This window comes from Protopterus annectens, chromosome 1.part1 (assembly GCF_019279795.1).
Source record: "Protopterus annectens isolate FY-2018-M chromosome 1.part1, PAN1.0, whole genome shotgun sequence".
In the NCBI taxonomy this organism is placed as follows: Eukaryota; Metazoa; Chordata; order Ceratodontiformes; family Protopteridae; genus Protopterus; species Protopterus annectens.
Genome location: NC_056726.1, coordinates 315,252,866 through 315,273,055, shown reverse-complemented (window position 1 = coordinate 315,273,055; position 20,190 = coordinate 315,252,866). Strand labels below are relative to the sequence as shown.

The following is a 20,190-nucleotide window of genomic DNA, read 5'->3' as shown; positions in this document are numbered from 1 at the left end:
GGATTTCCCTACTGAGGTAAAGACTATGGTCTCTAAATTAACCAATCTGATGAATAAAGAAACGGCCACATTTTATAATTGCAATAGCCTACAAAGATATCTAGATTTAGATATCATTCCTAGGGGTTTAAGGGCTATCAAATTTCCATCTGAACCCTTCATTGTGTCTTGTCCTACTGATAAAACATTTCAACATAAATGGGAATCTGCTGTGCATCATTGCTCAAGGGAATGGATTAAAATATTAGTGAAGATAGACAATATAAAATTGCTGAATTTAAAAAAGGACATTAATATGGTTTGCAACAATCTAGCTACATTGCTAGACAGAACTAGAATGGATTCTTGTCTTAGAGATATTCAAGACAAGATTATTGTGTTGGAAAAGAGAATTATTGATCAAAAAATGCACAAAATTCAAAGAGACCTCCGCAATTTTGATAGAGGCAACGTATATCTGTATAGAGCCAATCAATGCTCACGTTCGTCTGTACGTTTACCTAATGTCATAAACAAAGACAATAACAGATGGATCAGTACTACTAGTGCTGATATGTCTAACCAGATGCCAGATAGACAACCCTGTGCTCCTGAGTTAAATGACTTTCCCGATTTACCCTCGCCTGCCAATCAAGATTTTTTTCATGAACGCTTTCCTGACCGGTTTCGTACAACCGGAGATTATGGTCAACAACGAAAGAGAGGTTACGGAGAGCAGGAATACCAGAGAGGAGGACTGCAACATCAATGGAGAGACAATAAAAGAACAAAATGGTACTGATATTTGTATTACAAACACTGTGGTTAATCAATCTGGTTGCCAGGTATCTGATAATATTTTGTCTATATTGAATTGTGATTTGAAATTTGTGCCGACAGTATTGCCCAAAGTACATGAATGTAAAGTAGAATTATTTAGATTTGTAAGGAAGTTACATTTATGGTACTATTTTAATAATATACGCAGTGAAAAAGTTTGCGACGAAAATGGGCATGTTAACACTGAGAGTGTAGATTTTGATAGTGATTCTATAGAGTCTTGTGATTCTTTCGTTTCTTGTGTTAGTAATCTAAAAGCATATTGTCCCATCTACACCTCTTGTTTAAGTACAGATAGTAATTTCATGCCTCCATTTTTTCATGAAGGAATAAAAAAATTTCATGCTATGGTGGATTTTGAGATGAATTATTTGTTAAAAAATCTTGATTATAATAAGATTCAATATAATCTGTCTAAACAAGAATGGGTGGAATTAATACAATTTTTGAAACAGTGTGATTTAGTTGTTAAGCCCTCTGATAAGGGCAATAAAATAGTCATAATGCATCATACACAGTATCTAAAGATGTGTTTAGATTTATTAAGTGATGAATCTGTATATTGTATAGTTCAAAAGGATGTAATAGAACAAGCGAAGGAATGTTATAATAGCTTAATCTCTAAAGGCTTGCGGTTGGGTTATTGGACTGAATTTGATGTAAAAAAGAAGTTAATATCAGTTGATGTAGGTCCTGCATATTTTTATTGCCTACCCAAAATTCATAAAAACTTTAGTAAACCTCCGGGTAGACCAATTGTTTCAGCCAGAAAATATTTTTTACATAACTTGGGAGTTATATTACATCAGGTACTACTTAAGGAAGTGATTTGTCTTCCATCATATATAAGAGATTCTTTTGATTTTTTGAACAAAATAAAGTCTATAACATGGAATAAAAATATGTATTGGATCACATTAGATGTGAAGAGTCTCTATACCAGTATCCAACACAAATTTGGTTTGGAAGCAATATATAGAAGTATGGGGGACCATCCTTTTACACATTATGTTCTTGATTTACTTCAATTTTGCCTAGAAAATAATTATTTTTATTTTGATAACATGATTTTTCATCAAATACAGGGAACAGCAATGGGTGCTCCATTCACACCGATGTATGCTAATGTATTTATGGGCTTGGTTGAACAAGAATGTATCTATAAGAATGAATTTGTACATAAATATGTTAAAATGTACTATAGATACATAGACAATTTGATTTTTTTGTGTGAAGATGGTTTCTATAATATAAATAAATTTGTAAGGGAAATTCAGCAAAATAGGTTTAATATTTCTTTTGAAGGGCTACAATGTAGACATATAGTTAATTTTCTGGATATTAGGCTACTAGGTAAAAGTGGCCAACCAATAGTTATTAGCATACACAGAAAGTTTGGCATGCCACATGATTTTTTGAAAGCCATTAGTTGTCACCCTACCCAGACTATTCAAGTCCTTACCATATGGTGAATTTTTAAGGATTTCACGTTTATGTAATAACGATAATGTATTCCTAAAGGAAATACAATTAACAAAAGATATGTTTTTGAGAAGAAAGTATGATGTTAAATTGCTTGAAACTGATATTCAGAAAGTAGTAGGACTAAGACATAATTGACAAAATATTGGTTATACTTGTTATAAAAATAAGGGTAAATGTTACACTGAAAATAGAATTAACAACTTTGATAGGAATATCTTTTTAGTGTCTACTTATAATGTTTTTAGTAGTCATATTAAAAAATGCATATTGCACTTTTGGGAATTCTTAAAAAATTTTGAGGAATTAAATAATTTAATGGTTAAAAAAATAATTTTTTCATATAAAAGAGGTAGGAGTATTAGAGACATGGTAGTACATACAAAATTTTTTAAACCAGAGTGTAAAATGTATTATCAAATTTCTGATTTGGGTACGTTTCCATGTGGAAACTGTAGTAGTTGTACATATGTACATAGAGTATTTACCAGAATTAATAATGTTAGGTTTACTCCTGATGGATTATATAATTGTAGGACTCAGAAGGTAATTTATGCAATTAAATGTGGATGTAATAAGTTCTACATTGGTCAAACAAAAAGGATGTTCAAAGTCAGATTGCTTGAACATTTAAGGGACATAAGAAATAAAAAAGTAGAGAGCCCATTAGCGTTACATTTTTGTGAACATCACAATGGATTAAGTGATGGCTTACAAGCAACTATTTTACAACAGGTAGCTGGTACTGAATCAGATGGTCATATGGTTGAAAAGTTACTTTTAAGTAAAGAAACTGTTTTTATTTTAAAATATGGCACTTTGTTACCTAATGGATTGAATACAGAGTGCAGTTGGAAGAGTGTGATTTAATTGATTTAATTAATTGAACTAAGTGTATTAATTTTTAATTGTTCATTGTCTTAATTGATTATTGTTTTATTGTTGTAATTATATAAAGTGTTTTACAACTGTGATAGTTTACTCTTTGAAGGCTTACTGAAGCCGAGGCGCTAGAGAGAGAGAGAGAGAACAATATATCTGATTTTGGTTTTACTGGTCTTGTGGTTTCGTTCATCTGCCTTCCTTTTGTTGTTGTTGCTGTTATTATAGTCACATTCACCTAAGTAATGTTGGCCTTCTGCAGGCACTGACCCTTTGCAATCATAATCTCATGAATACTAACAGCATAACAATGGTCCTTGTCACACCAGCCAGATGTATAGACTTCTGTAGTCTTTACTCAGTGAGCTAACAGTGAGCAGTATACCAGTTATCCAGAACTGCTGAACTTCTGCAAGATGAATGTCCTCCAGTATTGTTGGCAATTTTGGATGTCAACTTGTCCCTACTCAGTAAATATGCTTACTGCATATATTGATAGCAGGCAGCTTTTTATAGATGGCTCTTAGTTGGAGGCTATGTAAGATGCTTCCACATTATTCTGTACCTATGTTAGAGCACCAAAGTTGCATTCAGATGATTGTGTTTTTCAAGTTCTCAGTCCCAAAAAAACACACATTCTAACTAGCAAAGGGAAGTTCATCTCATTCAGTTATCAACAGACTAATTCTGTGTAAATCAGTTCTGAAAGAATGGACTCACTTCCAAATGTACTGTCAAATCTCTTAAACAACCAAGACTCAGTTAGCCTACCTTGTAAGCCACAGGAAGCAGCACATTAGCATAGCAACAATATAATCGGATGAACCTTAACATTTTAACTGTAGAGTGGAGCAGTTTAATAGGCATACACAAGTTAATACAGCGGGTAATTAATGCTGCTGACTAACAATACAAGGTGATAATTAGCTGTTATTAGCCACAAATAAGGAATCCAGAGGGTCAACCCGAGAAATGGAAATCTGAAAACAGGTATTGCAGCAAACCGTTTATATACAAAAAAACATCCACACACTCGAGTAGTAATGAAAAGTTGAACACAATATACAAATCAGGCACTTTTGTCACTGCAAAAAGCTGGAACTTCATCAGAACTGTTGACATTCAATTACAACCCCAATTTTCATAGGTTCATAGGTTCATATGAGGTTAGTAGGCTACTGGCCATAGGGCCCTTATAAGCCTATCCATGTTATACCCTTGTTTCTTTATTGACCAAGTTTCATGGTCTATATTTGCAGTGCGAGCCTATGATCAGCATTGACTGCCCTTATCCAAGACAGCATAGGTGATACCCCCTGGGGTAAATTTATGGTATCCCATCCGGTTGTCTAAGTTACACTTAAATAGGGTAATTGAGTAGCTCTGTTTTACATGAGTTGGGAGTTTCTTCCAAAAGAATGGGAATCTCTGGGAGACATTTCTGTCTTTTCAGTATGTCCTGTTAATGTCACAAGCTAAGTTAAGATCACTAGAGCAATTGGATCTGGTCCCATTTGACTTGTGGATGTGCAGAATTTACATTAGGGAGGGTCCGAGACTGCTCTGCAGGTCAGGCGCAAGTCGCCTCTCAGCAGCCTATAAGATACAGAGTACAGTGGCAGATCCTTCAATCTGTCCATATAGGTCATGTGTTGAAGGCCCTGAATTTTCTTGGTGAGAAACCTCTGACGTCTCTCCAGCTGCTGCAGGTGTCTGGTGAGGTACATACAGAGGGGAGCATTGCACTCTATTAGTGGTCTGATGAGAGATGAGTACAGGGGAGTTATAACATCCTTAGCTCTGAATGTGATGCCCTTACTTATGAGATGTGCAACATAAAAGGCCTTCTTTACCACTGTGGACATATGGTGATCAAAGTTAAAGTTGTTATCAACCTGTATTCCCAAATCTCTCACAACAGGGTTTGAGCTAAAGGGGGTACTGTTAACATTGTAATTTGCAGGGACGTCCCCTTTGTCAAAAGGGATGATAACACATTTTTTTGCATTTAGTTTAAGTCCATGGCTTTGACACCAGTCATTTGTCTGTGTAAGCTCTTTTTGTAGTATGTCAACATTGTTGAGGGACTCAATGATTGCACCAAGTTTGCAGTCACTGGTGAACTTACTAAGCCACAGGCCATCTATTTTCAGCTGGAAATAGATTCCAAGCAGTAGGGGTCTCAGTACAGATCCTTGTGGTACACCACTGCTAACTGGTCTGCTGGTAGAGGTGGAATTCCCAACTTTGACAGTATGCATTCTGTCGGTGAGCCATTTAGCTACCCATCTGGTGACATATGGGTTAAGTCCCAGCTGAGTGACTTTCTCAATGATGCCTGAGTGGAGGATTGTGTCAAAAGCCTTGGCTAAGGCAGGGTAAGCTGTATGAACTGCTTTGCCTTTATTCAGGGCTTTGGTGACATTTTTGAAGAAGTCCACCAGGTTTAATAAACATGATCTACCCTTAACAAAGCCAAATTGGGTCAGGTCAAGAGTTTGAAGGATACCTATGTCTTTGTTGATAAGGTCCATGATGATTCTCTCCATGGTCTTACAGATAAAGCTGGTTAGGCTTATGGGTCTATAGTTTCCTGGGTCAGTTGATGGCCCCCCTTTGTGCAAGGGAATTACTGTTGCTGTTTTCCATTCTGCAGGGACAAAACCAGTACTTTGACTGTGGTTGAAAAGAGTGCCAAGTGGTTCTGCTAGGTCCTGTTTTAGACCATTTAGTAGGCAGCCTGGGATGTTATCTGGTCCCATAGAAGCTGTGTTTTTAGCCATGCAGAGTGCTGTTATGACCTGTTCTTTGGAGATACTAGGTAGAGGACTGGTGACAAGTATGCTTTGGGGTATGTCTGGTAGGGAGAGCGGGGTGAAGTTTGCACCAAATCTATCTGCTATCAGGTTAGCAATGTCCTCAGGGTCAATATGAGTGGTACTGCTCACTACTAGTTCAGCACAAACCTGGGCCTTTCCTTTTAGATTTCTGACTTAGCTAAAGAAAGCCTTGTGATTATCATTAGCTAGGGATGGTAGTTTAGCTTCATAATTAGCTTTAGAGAACTTTACAGAATATCTAATTTGCTTGTTCAAGATGTGGAGGTTGTTCTTCCTCTGCTGAGTCAGTTACATCTTGTTGTATAACTTATTTATGCTTGATGTCCACCAGAGTGTTTTTTTTTTTTTTTTTTTGTGAGGATCTTGTTTTGATCCGTTCAGGTATAGCCGAGTCTATACATTTGTATAGGTGTTTACAGAGGGCATTTGTGTACACCTCTGTATAGGTGTCATTGTTGACAGTAGTAGCAGGGGATTTGAAACTATTTATGCAATTGCTTACAAGGCTATAGTTTGCTTTGGAGAAATTTGTCATCCTTTTTACTCTTGAGGGGGGCTCAGGTATGATCATTACTTCGAATGAGATTGATTTATGATAAAACCTTACCAGTGAAAGGAACACACAGAAAATAGTGCAGAGAGCCCCTATAATGGTGAGTACTAAGTCTAGGACATTTGAGCCCCTTATGGGGGTGCAGACGATCTGTTCCATTGCATTTGTATTAACAAAGTCCAGGAACCTTAGAGCAAGCATGTTTATGCTCATATATGACTCCTAGTCAATGGAAGGATAGGTGAAATGACCCATAATGAAGGTGTTTGGCTATATAGTGAGTGATTCAAGTAGGTCCAGGTAAGTAGAGTGGTTCTCATGGTTCATAGTGGGGATCCTATAGCTAATAATGATACGGAAGAGGTGTTTACCTACAGTTAGTTGGACTTGGAGTAGCTCCAGGGAGTTGTACTGTTTTACCAGTCTTGAAGTATATTTGTCTTTAATGAAGATGGATACACCTCCGCCGTTCATTCTTTCATGCTCGTTTTGAGGTCTGAACATGTAGAAGGCATTGCAGCCTTGCATGGCCAAGGTGCTCTCTGCTGCCTTATACCATGTCTCTGTGATTGCTCTGACATTGACATCTTCCAAGGTAAGGAGTGCTTCAACTGAGTACAGTTTCCAATTTAGACATCTAGCATTAAGCAGCATAACCTTGAGTTTGTCTCTAGTGGATTTGTTTATGTCGGGAATTTTGTTGTTATGACATTACCTAAAAAGGCACTATGGGAGAGGCAAGTACCTTTGCCAGTAACTAAAAGCCAGTAGGTGACAAGTGATGACCATTTCTGGTAAAGCAGCATGGCATGTTGATCATATCTTCCCAGGCTGACAGATACTGGATTCCCCCTGGATTGACACCAGAAGCTAAAGCCAATTGTTGAAGTCACTAATTTTTTGTTTATATTGAGGGATCATTGTGAGTGAAGGAAGAATGCTGCTTAGGGCTAGGGACATACCTGCCTGGGACACATAGTCTGAGAGCTCAGTTATGTCTCTCTTCATATAGTCCAGTGAAGTACGTCTCAAGTCATTCACTCCAATGTGGAGTATGACAGAGTCATAAAGGTACTTCTTGTTGAGAGACTTGAGTGCATGCATGATCTGATGTATCCTGGCACCTGACAGGTAGTTGACCGTGATCTTCTCCTTGTCCAGCCTGGTGAGGGGGACATCTGTGTGTCTCACTATGAAGTCATCTATGACTAAGACATTTTGTTTTCAGGTGGTTTGCCTTAGGGGCTTATTGGCTGAGACACTGTTGTGTGTATTATTATGTGTAGTGAATTCTGTTGGGTCTGCAGTGTGTGCAGTAGGTTTGCGCTTGGGAGGTCTCTGATCTTTAGGTAGGCTTCTAGCGAGTACCTTTGTGTATGTGAGTTTGTGTGTTGTGAGCTTGTTATGTGCCAGCGGTGAAGTGTGTGTGTATGCTGACAACCTGTTTGATATCTGGTTTGTTCCAAATTCGTATTATAGATACATCTCTCACATGTTGTATTTGTTTGTTTTAGGAGTAACTGGTTGTCACTATACATGAGGCAATTGCATCATTGCCTCAGGATGCCCATGTCAATCAGGCTGGCTTAAGAAATGGTGGACAACTGTCATTTCATTATGGCAGGTATATACTGTAGTAACTAGTGGGGAGTGGGCTAGATGGACCAGATTTTGCTGTAAGACTAACAAAAAGCAGCTATTCTGTGGAGGGCTAGGAGTAGAAAACTGTGTCAGTGCTGCACAATGAATAACTGTGTTGCTCGCAGTGACTTTTGCATGAAGGCCTTCATTTAATCTTTCATTCTCATCTTCATACACTCTGTAACCATTCCCTGTGAGTGTACTCATAGTTGCTCCTTCTCCAGTGCCAGCATGCCTCATGACCAGTCTTCAGACAACTATCACCATTAACTAGTGTCGTGACAAGCTAAGCTTCTTCTTGTCCTGTATTTTGGTACATATTCCAAGCCAGTGCTGTAAGAGGCACTGGCTACAGCTAATTGAAATTTGTACCAAAATACAGGACAAGAAGAAGCTTAGCTTGTCAAGGCACTAGTTAACAGCGATAGTTGTCTGAAGACAGATCATGAGGCATGCTGGCCTTGGAAAAGGAACAACTACGAGTACACACACACACAGGGACTGGTTATAATGTGTATGAAGAAGAAAATGAAAGATTAACTGAAGGCCTTTTTGCAAAAGTCACTGCTTTAAAATCTGGATTGTAATTGAATGTCAGCAGTTCTGATGAAGTTCCAGCTTTTTGCAAGTACAAAATTGCAAGATTTGCATATTGTGTTCAACTTTTCATTACCATTCAAGTGTGTGGAGGCTTTTTGTGAATAAACAGTTTGTTGCAAAAGCTGTTGTTGGATTTCTGTTTCTTGGGTTGACCCTCTGGATTCCTTACTTATGGTTATTTGTGCTTTTGGAATCCTTTTCACCATTCTTTTGTGTGATAATTAGCTGTTCCCTATAGTCCACAATTTTATTACCTCAGTCTCCATTTGCCTACTGTGTAACTCTAGGCAAATGACTAAACTAGACTGTGCTCTGAGAAAATAAATTGTGGTAGGCTTCTGAATCACAGGTCTAGTAACTACATATAAACCTATATACTGTCTAGTATTCAGAACTGATCCACATTTTTAACTTTTGTCAATTGTTTAGTCTGACATCTAATGGTAAGTCTGGATGTTCATGCAAATGGAGACTACTACTGCTGCTAGCTTGGGCATTAGCAGGAGGTGGTGCACTCAGAGGGATAACACAGTTACACCATAGTCACCTTGGCTACTCAAGAGCCAGATGTGATCTTCAGAATTTTGTACATTAGACCTACATTTGACCTCATTAGGAAGCAGCAGCTGAGGTATTTGAAGGCATCCAGGGAGAGCTTTGTCATTATCATTCACCTATTATCTTATGAATGTGGTAGAATAAAGTAAATAAAAAAGGGCAATTCACTAATTAAGTTTGGAATGTCAAAATCCTGACAGAAAAACAGTGTAAAAATACAGTTATTTCACATGGTAGGACATCACACAGACAAAACAGGATGTTCTTTATTTCAAATCCTCACTCAAGAGGCTATGGTATGTTAGATGTAAAGAATACAATTAAATAAAGTCACTTGAAATTTAATATTTAACTTCAAATTAGTACTGGATTTTAGAAAGAGAATTTAGTAATAACATACTACTCAGCTGACATCATACCTCTCAACTGTCCAAATTTTTGGCTGATATCTTTGATCTGTTCCTCATACAATTTGTGGTTTTCTGGCAAATCATTGGGATGATCTGAGGACTGATGTCACTAAATAATGACACACATTTGAGTTTCAGACTCCAAATCCTTCAGAAAATGTATGTTAAAACAAATGTTACTCTAGCAAGTTTATAAGAGCAATATTTAAAATATGTCCATATTTTTGTGCCTTTGTCCCCCCATTTTGATGGGCTTTGTCTGGATTTCTTGCAGTAAAAGGTTACGAGGTATGGCTGACATATTGCATTATGAAGTTAATATATAATTCATAACATTTACTTCCATGTCATATTTCTAGTGTATGAGCACAACCAATAAGTGTATTATGTCAGCACTGTTCTCTAATCGGAGAACTACCATGTAGTCCTATAAAATAAGTCACTTTCATGGGCAATGTAGGCTGCAGCGTTCTGTCACTGCTAGGGGTCTCAGTACACTGTGACCTTGATTCATCATCAAAGTAGAAGAAAGCTGATAGTAATGCATTTCAGGAGTCTTGTGTTACTCATTCTAGATTGCTGAACAGCAATTCTAACTGACATTTTTTGTCACTTCTACACAAGTTATGATTCCCCATTTGATTTTTATGTGGAATCCTGAAACCTGTTGGAATTTCCTCAAGACACAACATACTACTGTTGATTCATGGTATTTTTTCTGATCATTCAGAATTTTTTCTGTCATTAAAAATTCTGTTAATTTATCAAAACAAAAAATTGCCAATATCTGGAAATGGGCTTTGAATACTAGGTTATTAAACAACTAACAAGTTGCGAATAGTGTAAGATCCTGGTTTTACAAAATATTTAATAATCTGAACTCTTCTCAAATCAAACTGGATGTTCACTTGGGGGGGCACCTTAACAGCTGAGCTAAGAAGGCTTCTTATCAGCCAAGCATATTGTCTTAAGAAGTAAAGAATAAACAAGGAAAATGAACTAACTGATAGTACTGAAATTCTAGGAAAAAAAGGTCTCTGGAATAACTATGATGAACAGATTGTGACACAAGGTATTGAATTGCAAGCTGAGAAAAATTTCAATTTCAGGCAAGCATGATAGTCACGTACTCAATGTGGACCTAAATCCTATCATAATAACTTACAAACATTGTCCAAATACAGCCACATTACACATTCTAATGATATGATTTCAAACAATTTTTCCAAAATGTAAAGCAAGATTAAGGGTACTTTTCCATTATCGGGGCAATACTATTAATGTGGTAGATGGTGGTTTTAATCATCACACAGCTGCTTGTATAGGTAGTAATAGCTGGTCTGAAAACCAATTCTCCTTCTTAACTGTCCAGATTTTTGTGCAGTGCCCAGATTTGTACCTCATATTTTTTGGTTTGTTCCTCATCATTTTGTGATTTCTGTGGCAGATGCTGCTCGGAATCCTCGCACACCTGTTATCCGTGAAGCGGTTTTGTTTGGAATCTTGAATCAGCATTTCTTTTTGAAGCTGATGCTTTCAAAGAGTTGCTGTGACAGTGTTAATACCAATGTTATGAAGTACCTCAACTGTTTTTGAGTTAAACAGTAGATTGTTTCTGCTTGTGAGGTATGTAATAAATTAATAAAAAATTCAAGTAACATTGCATGACAGCCACCTGCACAATAAAAGAAACACAGATGGTGCCACTCGTTTAACTGGATGCTGCTGCAAATATTTCAGAAATGAACTCCGGATAAGCCGCTCAGCATATCTCCTGCTCTATTTAAACATAACACCCAACTTGTTAAACCCAAAGATACTGATAAAGGATGACAAGTAGGGATAGTTATATAGCTACAGATAACAGGTTTTGTGTTAAAAAGACTTTTCAGAAGCTTCTAGAGTGTGAAAGTCAAATGTTTGTCATTATTTTAGTGATTTCAAATTTTAATAACTTGCCAACGGTTTGCCAGAAAAACACAGTTTAATGGAAAAAAGGACCAAAAGCATGAGGCAAAAATCTGGACATTTTGCAAAGATCTGTACAGTTAAGAAATATCACAGCTGTAGCCCGTTCACCAGCATTTGTGTTCAAAGTGCCGTCTAGCCGCCATGGTAGTGGTAGCACCGTAGTCTTCAACCTGCCATCTCTAAAATGTGTAATCAAAGGATATGAAGTGCTCCCTCCACCAAATCTGGAATAAATGGCCGACGTGGAAAAACTTACTAACGACTTCAAATAGGAAAGCCTGACAATTGACACAACGAGCTTATACTTAATGTATTTAATTCCAACTGTTGCCCCGATAATGGAAAAGTACCAGATTAAGACAGTACACCCTTTTTAGACAGCCCCACAATTTCAAAGATTTTATCATTTCTATTCCTTTACCACAAGTTCACTACATCTTAAACCACTCATCTAAGACTCAAATGACTCGATGGCTAAATGAGGTTGAGTGCACTTAATCAATAACCACTGATAAACAAAAAAGAAAGGTTACTGGTACCCAAAGCAAGACATATAAGGGGTCAATTCACTTTTATACAGACTGACAAGTACCCACTGTAGTCATTTTATAGTCTGTGTACACTTCTAATGGCTGGTTGTGGATAAAAATAAACAAATACATAATAATAATAATGATAATAATATTAATAATTATTAATAATAATAGTAATACTACTACTACTACTAATAATAATAATAATAGTAATGGTCACTGTACTCTAAAGGTTGAAGCCAAACCAAAGTGATCATTGTAGGCTTTTAATACTTGCAGTTCAGTTCTGTAGCAAACTTAGCATTGGAAGACGCAAGTGCCATACAATGGCAATGCCATTATGCAGGCAATGCAAAATGTTTTCCAAGGCCATGTCCACCTTGCATTACATAAGCACTTTGAAGTTCTGCTAATGAAGGGTCAGAGGCTTTCATGCACATATTCTCTGGTACCCAGCATAGCCACTTTATAATCTGTGCACACTTCAGATGTCTGATTGTGATTGAATAAAAATAATGGCCAGAGTAATGTACTAACATTTCCTTCACATAAACACTAGTAACCCTGACAAGCCAAGGGATCACTCATTCGCATGCACAGACTGCCCTTTAACCATTATAGCCACTTTATACTCTGTATACAATTCAGATATGTGATTATGATTAAACAAAAATAATGGACATAGTAATGCATTCCAACTTGCTTTCCAGCTTACAAAAATACTGGTAGCCTGGTCAAGCCAAAGGGCCAGACACTTTCATGAACAGTCTGTCTTATACCCACCATAGACAATTAATGTGCTGTGTTCACTTCAGATATATAATTATAATCAAATAAAAATAACAAAAATGGCCACAGTCATGTCTCTGAAATTGCTTTACATAAACACCAATAGTACTGCCAAGCCAAGAGGGCAGTCAGTCAGTTTCATGCACGGACTGTCTTGTACCCATTATAGCCACTTTATAATCATTATATTCTGTAAATGTCTAGTTGCATTCAAGTTGTTTTTTGTAAACATCCATTTTATTGTTCTCTAATGTCAGAATATGCTAAATTAAAAAAAATATTCTCTAATGTCAGAATATGCTGAATTTAAAAAGAAATTATATTGACAATTTAAGGCAAATACTGCTAACTGTAATAAATTCATAATTATTGAATTATTATCTTCAGAGTGCCTTCTTAACTTAAAAGTATTTTAGCTGTAGCTCAGCATATGCTTGCCTTACTTTGAACTGAAAGGTGCACATTTGCTGCAATGTAACACTGGCATGCATTGCTTCCTAATGCTGCTGCTGCTGCCATAAAACAATAAAAAAGAATATTTAAAAAAAGCTACCATAGTACTCTGGAAGGAAAAATCCAAATCAAAGTGATCACTGTTGGCTTTTAATGCTTGCAGTTCAGTTCTGAAGCAAAATTAGCATTAGAGGAGCAGAGTACCATATAATGGCAAAATCATTCTGCAGGCCATGCAAGATGTTTTCCAGTGCCATGTCTGGCTCAGAGGCTGGGAGTTTGTGACTCGTGTTTTAAACACTCACTCTTATAAGCCTTTCTCTCTAGTGAAAAATTGTTTTCTATTTGGTCACAGAAGAACAACAATGCTCATATGGATACGTTTCACAAAGAAATTCATAAATAAGCAAAATCATACTCGAGATCTTCAATTATATACAAAAATAATGACATTTCAGATCGCTGTCTTTATACCCCAGATAAGCACAAATTTCTTACATCCTTCTAACTGCAGACATGTAGGCAGCTGTAGTACATATATGTCTGTACTTTGTTAAACCATTTAAAAATACCCTATCTTATACCTCATCATATTTTAAATAAGACTTCACAATATTTTGTCAAACAGTTACTTCATATTCTCTTACTCAAAAAAAAATCAGATGCTGCATATTTGTGGGCCAGCAGTTGACGCACCAAAGTTTTTTAATTGAGTTGATTGCTTTTTACCCTTTGCCATGATGCATACATGTGACTTTGTCAGTTTTTATTAAGCCTATCAAAAGTCTGTACACACATCCATTTGTTAAACTTTGTATCAATGGTTGTTTACTTGTTCTCATTCACATTAAAAATGGCACCCACACATGATGCCCCCTTTCACCTTACTTATTTAGTATCTACATTGAACCTCTATTCCTGTGTTGAAGACATAAATCTTTCATCGCATTTCCAGAAGTATTAGGGATTACATTTCCCATAATAGTTTTTGTTGACCGTATTAATATCTACTTTCACCATCCCACTTTGGACATCCCAAGAGTTTTGCACACCATACATACTTAACTGCAAACACAGTCCAACCAAATAATTCATCTTTCTTCTGTGCAATAATTCCCCCATTTTCAACCCACTGGATCTAAGGCATATAACATTTAAAACAGTTCAAATATCTTTTCATATTCTGTTGTCAAAACCATGTCAACCACTATTCTCACAAGACTGTACAATTTTGGAATTGCATACATCGGGGCTTACAAAGGTGATCTCCTGTGACATCCTCTTTGATTTCTAAATTATGTATTGTGAAAATGAACATTTCCTGTGTCACTTTTTCCATTTTACATCTGTGTCCATTTATTCCCTCATTTCAAGCTGGCTCATTTGGAAGTAAATAAACGTAAACAGTCACTTAAATCTGTTAGGATCTCTTACTAGAAAATGTTTATTGCCAAACAGTCTGAGGGAAAGGGGGGGTTAGCTATTTGATATTTGTGTTTATTATCTTATTTTTAGAGCTAGATTGCTATACAGAGTTATGTACATGCTGCATAACAAGAAAAAACAGACTTCCCTCGGGCAATACTTTGAACTGAAATATTAACATTTAAATGCAAACACCACTGCATTTCATAGACAACAACATTTTAGTTGAGTAAATTCACATTTGTTAAACTTGTTTTCACCTTTCACAAGCTCCATCATATATCCAAATAATTTTGGGACATTTTCTACTCTGATTTTAAATCTGCAATTGAAATAATTCAGTTTTGTCACTTACATTGTGGATGCATTATGACAGTAAACATTATTTGGAGAACATCAAAATCAAACTTTACCATCTTTTATATATGTTAAAAATGTTCTAATTTTCAACTAAGTAAATGCACTCATGTCCTCCAAACAAATTTCCAAAATGTACTGCTTGAGTCTTAGGTTTAATCTGAAAGCACAACAGTCTTCTATTTAGAGAATTTATTATATTACATTCTAAAAATATTTAATGTAGTGTAATATTTTTTATCCCCATTTAGCATTGGTAAAAAAATCTGTTTTACTCAATACATGATATAAAACAATGCAAATTTAATTATTTCTAAAATAGCTGTAGTTTTTTTTTTCTCTGAACATCACCAGCATGTAATTGTATTGCATCTAATGCAGATATTCAGCCTATTTTCAGGTATTGTCCTCATGTACACAGAGTCTGGTCAACCCTAAATGATAACATGATGATAATATCATAAAAAATGATCATTCTAAAGACATGCTTCTGGAGCATTTCTCCCTGGGCCTCCGCTGTAAACAGGATCTGCGGAACCTAGTCGGACTTTCCCAGACAACAAATGTTAAATAAAATAAATAAATAAATACATACATACATACATAAATAACATGAATCATGAATTTAATGCACTTTTACCTAACGTGGCAATTTGCAGTTATGCACTATAGTAATGTGTATGTTTATTTATTTCCATTTGGTTACCTGGAAATTTTGACTAGGTCATGCAAGATACCTTGTCTGTGGATACCTCGGGATAAAAGCTCCAAAAACACTTTTAGTAAGAGAAAGGCATACAAAGAGATTATAGCAGACTCTTTGCAAGTGCAAACAATATTTGAAATATAGTGATTACAGATTCAACATAGACAAGGCATCTAGGTGAATATGACAAGAAGCAGTTATCAAAAAAGGAAAAGTAATAAAAGGGAGATCACTGGAGAGGAAGTAGTTAGGGTGTACACTTTTAGAAGAGTGGGAAGGGAAGCACAAGAAGAGAAAGAGATCAAGATCTAAAAGCTGACAGAGGTCCATACTAAAATGTGGTAAAGTCTAGAGGATTGAGTGTAAAAGGAGGATTGCATTATTAATCTGCATGATCAAGGTTACAGAAGGGAAAGGGTTAAAGACTCACTTCAGCAGTTATAAAAAGAGTAAAATTCTAGCATTGCTGATGAGAGGAGAAACTCTGCAGTTTGCGAGAAGGAGGTACTACAAGGAGCAATTGATTAACTAGGAGAGGAGAGGAGGATCTAGAGCAGGATTTAGAGTTAAGAAGATGAGTGTAGCGATACAGTATGTCTTGAAACTGTTTAGGATTTAAGGTTGCCTGAGATCAGATAGCAACTGGTTCTAGAGCTTGGCCACATGACATGAGTACAAGGTTTCATACTGTGCATTTGAGGCCTTGTCCTGGTAGGCAAGATATTTGTCTTTAGTGTATAGTTCTGTTGTGGAACAGTAGATTTTTATCTGTGAGATTAAGGAAGGACATGTGGATGGTTGGTGATCAATAGAGTGGGCTGCTTTCATTTGGGTGTATTGAAAATAGCTGGGAAATTCTATCCAGTTGTTTTATGAAGAGCAATGCAGTGGTGAGTTCTGCTAGGGAAATTGGAGGCAAATTTATCTACTTTGTTGTAGCACTGTGCTAGTCTTTGTTGAGTGTGTCATAGTTAATATAGATTGGGGCAGCATAGAGTAGACTGGTTAGGATGAAATCATTGGCTGTAGCCTCATGGGCATGTTCTGAGGGATGGTTTTTGATTCTGTATAAGGCACCTCATTTTTGATGAGTGTTTTTATGAGATTAGATACACAAAGGTCAAATTTTAATTTATTGTCTAGGGCAACTCCACAGCATTTGGCATTTGAGACAATATCCAGGATAATATTGTTGAAACAGATAATGGAAAATCAATATATGTGTGACAGGTCTAGGTCTAGGTAGGAAGAGCATGACTTTTTGTCTTTTTAGCACTGAGTATTAGGTCATGCTGCTGTGGCCAGTGTTTGATTGAGGAGTATGATTCCTGGGTTTGGCATGTAGTTCATTAATCAAATGAGGATAGCAAACAATGGTGGGGTCATCTGCATACTAAATATGTGAGGAGGGGCCAGAAACAGTGTGCAGATCATTAACTATATAGTAAACAGCAATGGGCCCAGTATAAAGCCTTGAGAGAAGAAAATGACATTTGTTACTTGACATATTGCATTCTGTTACTTAGGTAGCCATGGAAGAGCATGATAGTGTTAGCAGAGATGTTTAGAGTTGTGGAGCCTGTGGAGTAGTTTAGAATGAGATACCATGTCAAATTCCTTTGAGAGATTAAGAAAGGTAGTAGAAAGCAAAAAATTGTTATTATGGTGTAGACTGATGGTATTTAAGAAAAGATACTTAGGCAGTTGCTGTGCTGTGGTTATGGTGAACCAACCTAGAGAGCAGGTTTTGGTATAAAAGGTACCTTAACAATTGTGAGTGAACACATCTTTCCAAAATCATTGATAGTGGAGATAGTATGGGAATTGGCTCAAAGTTACTAAAATTGTTAGACTTGCCACCTGTATGAAGAGGTAATATGTAACTTTACTTCCAGATTTTGGGACTTGGGATTCACTTATGGACCTGTTAGTGAGTATGGAGACTAGGACTGCTAGGGCATCAGCAGCTAGTTATATAAATGTGGCTGGAAGATTGTCAGCTGCTAAAGTGGTTGATTTATGCTTAAGAAGGAGGTTTTTGATAGCTGTGGTTGAGAAAGCAGTAAAGTAAGCAGGACTGGAGTGTCTGAAGGAGAGAAGCAGTTGTGGTGATGAAGTGGGAGGTATGTGGAAGTCTTTTCTAGATCTACTAAATTATAGACTATCACCAATGTTCAAAAAAACAACAGCACAATTAGTATATTGCATGGAAGTGTTTATTTCATCTGTTCACCAACAAATAATGACTTTTTCTGTCCTGAATATGTTTCAATATGTTTCCAGATTTTTGTTTGTAGGTATGTTATATCTGCCATAGTTTTATATTATATAGGGTTCATAAGGCATTCCTTCCAGTGTGAATTTAACAGTGTGCTACAGCTTTTTTTTTTTTGCTGTTCACATATATTTTAAGTTGTAAATACCATGCTTAGTTTTATTCCTTTTTTCTATTGTTTGTTGCATTCATATTATTATTTTTTTATTTTTATTTATTTATTTTTAAGAGATTTATTTTTCTTTTTACTTACTCATAAAAATAAATAAAAATAATTTCTGGGAAAAAATAAAACTTTTACCTCGCCTCATGTTGCGGAGGGATAAAGTCCTGATTATACCCGAAACGATCCATGTTCAACTGGTGGCAGAGGTGCTTGAAGGATCAACTGAGGGAAGATGAGAGTGAGAAGGCAAATCCAGCTCACTCATCAAGGGTGGGGGGAAGGAAACTCCAACTGTTGCATTGGCAGTATATGCTGGAGTGCTTATGTATTGCTTATAGCAAGGAACCTAGCATGCCCGCACTGCACAGTGGTGAGTTGCTAATCTGGGAGGTTGGACATGTGCGGTAGCACACATGCACCTTCTGAAAGCAACTATTTTGGATCATGAAAGCTGCCAGTAGAGTCAAGGTAGGGCAGTCTGCAGGATTAGCAGACTGGCCTGCTATCTATCATCCAACTGCTGCATCCACAAAGGAATGAATGGGCCAGAATGCTATTGCCCCATTGGAGGAATGAATGGGTCAGTGTGGTGCAGGAAGGAGGAGCCACTGGACAGATCTTGTGGACTCTAAAAAAATCATTTTGTGCTGCATGTAGGGCATGATATTTTAGTGTTCCTCTTCCTAAGTAAGACCATATCATGTACATGATACAAAAGCAAATATTTACCAAGAAAATGTTGTCACCTGAACAGATTGAGGAAAAACCTCACTGTCTCAGCAGCTTGAGTAAAATATTTTTTCTGATTATTTTACAGAGAAGAAATTCTTCAAAATGTTGATGTTGTCAAGAATTTTTCATTAACCAAGAGCAGTGTTCGAGTTGGACAGCTGATGCACTACGATTACTCCAGCCATAAATATGTTTTCTCTATTAGCAATAATTTCAGGTCTTTACTTCCAGATGTATCGCCAATTACAAATAAGCACTACAATATCTGTGCTGTTGTTGGAAACAGTGGGATCTTAACAGGAAGTCAGTGTGGACCTGAAATAGATAAGTCTGATTTTGTTTTCCGTTGCAACTTTGCTCCAACTGAGGCATTCCATAAAGATGTGGGAAGAAAGACCAACCTGACAACATTCAACCCGAGCATTCTAGAGAAGTATTACAACAATCTTTTAACCATTCAAGATCGCAATAATTTTTTTCTGAGTCTAAAGAAGCTTGATGGAGCAATTCTTTGGATACCTGCTTTCTTCTTCCATACGTCAGCCACTGTTACAAGGACATTAGTTGACTTTTTTGTAGAACATAAAGGACAAACAAAAGTGCAACTGGCTTGGCCAGGGAACATAATGCAGCATGTCAACAGGTTAGTTTTTTTAAAGCTTTTTAGTTAAGTAATCAACAAACTGTTTTCAGTATATATTATGTTCATTGTATACTATAGCGATTCATGGACTAAAAAGTTCACATTGTTGTTAGTTATATTTGTAATGTGTAAAGTTTTTTTTTTTTTTTTTATAATAGCTGCTTGTAAACATATTTTTGACTTAATTTAATGGGATATATTGAAAATGTCAAATGGTGTAAATGCTGAACAGCCTAACATCAAATAGAAAAGGCTGAAAACAGTAATTAATTGAGGTTGCGGTACAGAAGAACTGGTGTTTTTACCTTTCCCTGCTGTAGTGCAATCTCAGTGTGTGTGTGTGTGTGTGTGTGTG

General features: G+C 36.5%; 1 protein-coding gene across 1 annotated transcript in view; it reads left to right on the top strand.

Moving 5' to 3' along the window:
- The window catches only part of ST8SIA3 (ST8 alpha-N-acetyl-neuraminide alpha-2,8-sialyltransferase 3), a 335,179-nt gene that overhangs the window by 241,228 nt on the left and 73,761 nt on the right, over positions 1 to 20,190 (top strand). Inside the window, exon 3 of the mRNA XM_044074883.1 lies at positions 19,278 to 19,835. Within this exon, the coding sequence (XP_043930818.1) occupies positions 19,278 to 19,835 (558 nt within the window). The remainder of the gene's footprint in view (positions 1 to 19,277; positions 19,836 to 20,190) is intronic.